This window comes from Athene cunicularia, assembly GCF_003259725.1.
Source record: "Athene cunicularia isolate RWA chromosome Z unlocalized genomic scaffold, athCun1 chrZ_part1, whole genome shotgun sequence".
Taxonomy (NCBI): domain Eukaryota; kingdom Metazoa; phylum Chordata; class Aves; order Strigiformes; family Strigidae; genus Athene; species Athene cunicularia.
Genome location: NW_020799142.1, coordinates 25,285,542 through 25,292,658, shown reverse-complemented (window position 1 = coordinate 25,292,658; position 7,117 = coordinate 25,285,542). Strand labels below are relative to the sequence as shown.

At 54.8% G+C, this 7,117-nt stretch overlaps 1 protein-coding gene across 2 annotated transcripts in view; it reads left to right on the top strand.

Moving 5' to 3' along the window:
• Positions 1 to 6: 6 nt before the first annotated feature.
• TLN1 (talin 1) overlaps positions 7 to 7,117 on the top strand; it is a 35,069-nt gene continuing 27,958 nt past the window's right edge. For both annotated transcript variants that reach the window (XM_026865479.1, XM_026865478.1), the window contains exons 1-2: positions 7 to 324; positions 5,534 to 5,697. In XM_026865479.1, coding sequence (XP_026721280.1) covers positions 5,568 to 5,697 — 130 coding nt within the window. In that variant the 5' untranslated portion in view covers positions 7 to 324; positions 5,534 to 5,567. The remainder of the gene's footprint in view (positions 325 to 5,533; positions 5,698 to 7,117) is intronic.

Below are 7,117 nucleotides of genomic sequence, written 5' to 3'. Positions count from 1 at the left end.
CGACGCCCACCGGAGGGCCCGGGGCAGCGCGGGCAGGCACGGCCGGGCTGGGCCTGGCCCCGTTAATCCCGGTCCTGTCCTTACCCAGCCCTAAAATAGCCGCCACCGCTGCAGGCCTCGGCCCGAATTCTGCGCTCGCTAGGCCCGGGCCAGCATCCCCCGCCTCGGGGGTCCCCGGGGACCGAGCGGGAGAGACCTGGCTGCGGGCACGGGCCCTCCGACAGGGGTGGGGACGAGCTTTGGTGCCGGCCGGGTATGTCGGTGAAGCTTTCCCCCTGCCCTTCCTGCCCACCGTGCCTATACGCTGCGGGAAGCAAGTGGGAAGTGAGTCTCCGGCCCGTGGCGCGGTTTTGGGTGGGGACGCCGGAGGACACAGTCCCCGTGGTCGTGCCGCAACCGGGGCGGGGGAAGGTCACCCCGGCAGCTCTCACCGATCATTCCGGGACAGGCAGAGCTCGCTGGGACGGGACGCTGAGCTGGGACACGTGGGGCTGGGGTGGGTGCTGCGGGGCAGGACTGGCCCCGTCGCGGAAAAGCCTGGGTCCCCACCGTGCCCTGGCTGGAGCAGCTCACCGAGCAAGGGAAACTCTTCCCCATCCTCTGTTCTCTGCCCAGCCCCGCTCCCTCTCAGATCCTGCCCGGGCCCCTGCGAGCTCCCCGGCCCTTTGAATCTGCCGGCAGGATGTCTACATGCTTCTGCCGTGGCTTCATCGCTCGCTGTTAGACCCATATTTGGTAGCAATAATTGTTTACTCCCTTCTCCTCTCTCCCTGCGCCTCGCTGCTGAAAAGGGGAGGGGACATACTTTTGGGATCTTTGGCTTTGCTGTAGCCCACGGTCTGCCTGGTAAAGGGTCTAAAAACTTCCCTGCAGACCATGGGGTGAAACCCCCCCCACCAAGCACAAAATGAGCAGGCAACTGTGTGCGGTCAGCACTGGCCCCAGTGCAAAGCTTGCTCACCAAATGACAGCAGTAGGAGCTTAGAACATCCCAAAGTGGCATGTCCCAGCAGGAGGGCAGCAGGAAGGCTGGGGAAGAGGGAACAGGAACCTTCAAGGTGCCTTCCTTTTTTGACCTGAGCTTTGCAGGCTGCTGGGTGGAGAAATGCACCCCAAAACCTGACTGTGCTCCCCTCTCACTTTCCCCTTTCTGTTTGGCCAGTGGCATGGCGTTGGGCAAGTTTCTTGTCCTGGCAAGCACAGGTGCCCACACTGGGGGCACCTGGTGGTCTCCAGAGGCTGTGTGAGCACACACTGCCCCCTGAGCACTGCTTTCAGGGTGCTGTGCTTGGAGGGCCGGCTTGCTATGGACACAGAAGAGGTCGTGGAAAGCAGTGCTAGCCAGGTGCACTGTCCTCCTGTCCTTGCTCACCCTGACGGTTACCTTGGTGGTGGGCAGCCTGGGGGTGCTGCCGTTTGTGCCCCCTCTGTTTGGAGGGCAGGGAATGCCCGGCATGAGCGGACAGGCCTGTGGATGCATGGGAAATAGCAGTTAATGGCCAAAGCTGCTTCACCCCAGCGTTGGTGAGCTTGCAGGCAGGCTGCAGTTATGGCCTCGCTGCCCATCCCCTGCCTGTTTCTCTCACTGAGCAGGGCTGCCCTCCCTATGGGGGCAAGAGGATGCTCCTGCCCCAGCCATGTCTAGCATCTGGCTGGTCACAGGAGTGCCGGGGGGAGGACGGGGGCCTGGGCTGGGCTTGCTGTCTTCTTGCGCTGCTGGGGAGTGACCTCAGTGTCAGCTGGAAGAAACCATCTTCCTATCTGACACAGATGTGCAGCTGGGAAAGAGGAACCGGGCTGAATGGGCTCTGCAGCATGCAGCACCATCGCCAGCTGCTCAGCCTTACCATCGATGTGGGGCTGTGGTAACCACTGCTCCCACCTCTCCTGGTGCCTGCCATGGCTGTGTATACTGTTTCCATACTGGAGAACCCAGTTCTCAGCTGGAGCCTGGTCCAGCTTCTTACCAGCTTAGTTTTTGACCCAGTTTATCCTGCTGTTATGCAGATGCCAATGTGGCAGCAAAGCCAGTGCTGGCAGGTGTTGCAGTGGCCTGGTACCTACCTGGATATGTCTGGTTGGCAGCCCTGTGCCTGCATAAAACCCCAGCAGTGGAGCAGTTTGCAGCTGATAAAGCTAGCTGCAGCCAGCTCCCAGTCTGGGGCTGATCCAGAGTGGGGCCTTTCCCAAGTGAAATTTGGCATTGCCATAAAAAAATAAACAACCAACAAACCCAAACCTCTTCCGGAGTCTCTCTTAAAAAGAACGTGTTAAAATGGCAAAATTGTTGCATTTGAAGTTTTGCAGCTTGATCTGAAAATTCAGTGTGAGTGTGCCAGCAGGCTGCTATTAGATTTTGGTTGCTTTTTTTTTTTTTTTGAGATACAAACCCTCCTCTGTAACCATTCTTGCAATGCTAAACTCAGCTGATACAAATATAGCAGTTACATCACGTGACAGAAAATTTGCTCTCAGTGGTCCCAGCAATGACACAGTGGTTCCTCAGGCTGACGCGGCTCTGCCTGCCTGCAGCCAGCCCTGCCTGCCCTGCCTCTACCTTTAAACAGAGCCATGAGACCTCCACCACCATGAGGGTTTCCTCACCTAGTGCAGGGTGAGATGAAGGCAGACAGAACAGCTCCTGAGATGGGGGAACCCATCAAGAAAGCACCCCCTCCATTTTGGGATCTGCTCAGGAGCGTGCTCGTGACTCAAAGGGTTACACACAGCTTGCTATAAAATGCAGAAGTGTGTTGATTTGTCTGCCGGCTGGCCACCTCACTGCTCTGATGCCTTATCTGCCTTTGCATACTGACAACTGATTGAGAACGGGTTTGCTTGCTCTGGAGGTGAGCCAGCACAGAAATTTGGTGTGTGTTCATCAAAATGTGGTTGGTTTTTTTTTTTTTTTTTCTTTCCAGAGGGACAACTTGAATTTGGTTGTTTATTTTTCTGGTTTGCAACACTGGGCTCCCACACTGTAGTACCTGGAGGCAAGATGTCTTCAGGGACCAAGCCCTCACAGGAGAGAGCAGATTTGCAAACCGCATGTGATTAATTGCCGTGTTTGCTGACAAATCTCTTCAGGGTTTGAGGAGGTATACTTCTTATACAGCAGAGAGTATTTCTGCTTTAGACATTGATATAGGCAAAGTTCAGCTGCTGGAGCCTGAACTGTTTCCCTAGAATATGGGAATCAAAATGAACCATCTCCCTTTCCTCTGACGGCTTCCTTGACGTCATGAGAACCTTCCCTGTTAAGCTCTGTCATTTTTGTAAGAGCTCGGAAGTGGGAAGGCTTGAGCAGTCATCCTTGGAAAACACGGTGGCTCCCTTCAAGGGAGAATCTAAGGGATGGCTCCAGAGCAGCACCTGATTTTGGGTGGCTTTGAGAGGGCAAGAGGAGGCTGCAGAAGTGGTCAGTTATGGCCTGGCTCCTCTCAGTTCCTCTCTGCCATCCGGCGTCCTCCCCTCCCCTTCCTCCATGGTCTCTGACTTTGTCCTGGCAGGGGCATGTTCTCCTTTTCCTGTGGAGGGACTGAAAGCATCTTTATGCTCAACTCAGGAATATTTTTAGATATAGAGAAGATGGCCTGGTGACCGTAGCAGCCTGCCCCTACATATGAAATATTCAAAAAGTCCTTTCTAGGGCAGGGTGTTCCTTGTCCCTTTGGCTCCGCAGCTTTGCTGGTGTTTCTGGATAGACAGTAATGGCACAGACGGGCATTTCTGCCGCCTCTTTCCCGCTGCCACTGGGGTCCCTCACTCTGGACCCAAAATGCATTTCATTTCTTGTTCAGCCGAGCCAGTGAGGGCTGAGGGCCGCGGGCCTCCGCAGAAACATTGCTGAACAGCTCAGGAATGCGGAGCTGGAGCAGCTCCATGTGCTGGCGGAGGCGGCATGCTCCTCTGTCCCTGCCTCCCACCCTGCACCACCAGCATGGTTTTATGGCTCTGCAGGAGCAGGACCCCTGCCCTCTGACTTGCTCCTGGCCAAAATTGGATCCAGGAGCTTTTTATTCATTACAGATCCTGCCCCTTGCCCACTGAGGTCTGTGATTGAGAGCAGCCCACACTGGTGTACCCTTCCATGAGGGACAGAAGCTGGCAGCACCAGGCAGGGATGCACAGGCTTGTCGTGTGCCACTGCAGTGCGAGGGAGGCTGCCAGCAAGCCTTGCCCAGGAACCTTCCTGGGCCAGGCTGAAGATGCACATGGTTGGTAACCTTTCCCTGACAGCCATAATAGGAGGCCTGGTAGGATAAAATCAATCTAAAAGAGAACAAGCAGATGTGGTGCATCCTGCCAGTGCTCTTGCATCCTCCCACCAGCTGAGATTTAAGGACAAGGCGGCCTGGGTCAGTGTGGAGCAGGGGACTTCTTCCCCATGAGCAGGCTCTCAGGGAGAGGGAAAGGCATGTCACTGCTGGAGAGCATTGGGTTGGGGCTGGCCAGAGACTGGGAATGCTGAGAAAGGCAGAGAGCAATGGGGCAGGGCAAAGAACCTGATGCAGGGTGTGTGGCAACCTGGGCAAGCGCTGAAAGCTGCTGCACAAAGGAAAGGGCTCTTAGAAGACATACAAGCTGTGAGGCAAGTGGGTGGCTTATTTGCTACCTCCTTTTGCTTATGTTACTTCTTTTCGATTTTACTCTGCTATAAAAAGATCACAGTTCTAACTAGATGGTGTTAAACCTGGTGGTTTGGAGCCCTTTTGCAGGGTGCTTGTTCTGAAGCTGATTTACACAATCCTTCAAGCTTGAAGCTGATCCTTCAAGCTGGACTCAGCTTGGGGCCTGTTTCAGATGGCATGATGCTGCTTTCATGCCCTTGCAGTGACATCTGCAGTGGCTGGTCTCTTGCCCTCCTGCACATCATCCTATGCACCAGTTCCCTGGCCCTGGGTTTGTGCAGTACCTACTGCTGTGGACCCTGATCTCTGAGCACTCACTTGATGTGACTGTTGCTTTCCTCATGTAATTATTTTCAACAGGCAAGTTCAGTGTCTGGTGCCCTTATCTTGCCACCCCGGGCAGCTCTGGGCTTTTCCATCCCTCTGGGTCCCTCTCTCCTCAGGCTGCCAGCTCAGCACCATCCATTGGTGATGTGGGGGGCCCTGATAGCTGGGTCAAAGCTTGTTTTTCCTCTTGTGGCTTCTGTCGCAGCATGTTTAATTATAATTCCTTCCGTTGCGCTTTCCCGGCTTATCTTGTGTGCTGCTGTGCACTCGCTTCCTCCTTGCTGGCAGCATCTCCGCTGGGTGCCAGCTGCTGTCACTCCCACAGGCGAGTGAAATCGCCTTTGGGACCAGAAGACAAGGGTCCCCAGTGCTGGCCGGAGACCCCAGACTCAGCACAGTGCTGTAAAGCAGGACCTCATCACTGTCTCACCAGCGCAGGGGTGCAGCCCTTGCTTGCCGGTAGAAGCTGGGTTCTGTCTTTTGGGGAGCAGAGGTGCTGCCGGAGGGGAGGAGGAAGGACCCCATGCACCGGCAGGGCCGGCGGCCAGAGCTAACCCATCTGTCTCCTCTGGCAGGTGACGCAGGAGTGGTGACAGCCCAGCCGCCACCATGGTTGCCCTCTCGCTGAAGATCAGCATTGGCAATGTGGTGAAGACAATGCAGTTTGAGCCCTCCACCATGGTGTACGATGCCTGCCGGATGATCCGTGAGCGGGTGCCTGAGGCTCAGATGGGACAGCGTAAGTCCAATGTGGGGCTGGCCGCTGCTCCAGGGCCACCCCGGCTTAGCTCCTGGCATTCCACTGGTCTCTCTTTCCTCTCTAGTCCCCATGCCTGTCTGGGCTTTCCCAAAGTGTGGGGGGGGGAGCAAGGTCCAAGTCCTCCTGCCCAGCCGAGGTGAGGGGCTGAGCTCCTTGGGCTCCCTTCTTGACACCCCAGAAGAAATTTGGGAGGTTGGAAGGTAGGAAACCACATTTGGAAATCTGATCAATTTGAACCTGCTGCCCTTTCTGTCTCTACTCCTCTCTCCTGCTTGCATCCATCAGCACTAGACAGACCAAGTGGGTTTAAACGGTTGCAGGGGTTGTAGTGAGCATTAGTAAACCATGTAAGTTAGTTTCTCCTTTCTTGGAGGATATATTGTCCTCCATCGGGTCTGTCCCCCAGTGGCAGTTCTCTGCCACACCCATGCTGATTCTCCATTACCTTGCTAAGCCTTCTCAGCTCTAATATTTTCCTGCGCGGCCAGGCTCAAAATTAAGCTTATGGCTCACAAGCTCATGATGTGATTCATGCCTACGCAGATGTGGCCTGTCCCTGTCGTGGATGGGGGAGCTGGGGCTTTGGGACATCATCTTGGAGGCTCTCCTGAGTCTCTGCTGCCCCTGAAAGCAGCTCTGCCACAGGGAAGAGGCAGCAAACAGGAGGTCAGGAGTCGTGGGAAGAGGAGGGGGAGCATAGTGACATCTGGGAGCAGCAAATTCTTGGAGGTTGAAAGGAAATGCCTTCTTGCACCATGCCCAGCTGGCCAGTGGACCACAGCTTTCAGTTTCAGAGAGGGACTGGATGTTTGTGTGGATGCAGGGCTGTAGCAGCATTGGAAGGAACATTGCATTTCCTGCTCCTGGGCGTGAGCTAGCCTGATTATAAAAAAGAGTCAAGGGGAAAGCCTTGAAGGGAACTGCTTATTCCCAAGTTCCTTTCCAGCTGCTCATAGCTTTTGTTTTTGTATCAGTTTCTTGATATAAAAATCAGCTTTTATTTCTCTTTGCTCTCCTTAGCCAGTGGCATTTGGTCCCTTTTGAGCTGCTCTGTCTTTGTTGTCATCTTTGGACTGGGGGAGTTTCTCTGCAGGTTTCCAGCTCGGCTCTTGCTCTGACTTGGGACGTGCCTCTCCCCACCCAAGCTATGGATCTGGATCAAGCTGCTCACTTTTCAGTGCTTTAGAGTTACACGCTTGGAATTTGTTTTGAAAATAGGGTGTGATTTTTTTCTGTAATTTAAAAATAAAATGGCAAGTCTCTGTGATCTTTCTGCTCCCTGTTTAGTAGGGTCCTAACGGCAGTGATAGCCAGGCAGTGATAGCCAGGCAGGAGCGGGGCGGCTCTGGAATTTGTTCCCCCCCGCAGAGAGCTGCCAACAAGATGACGCATTATAAGC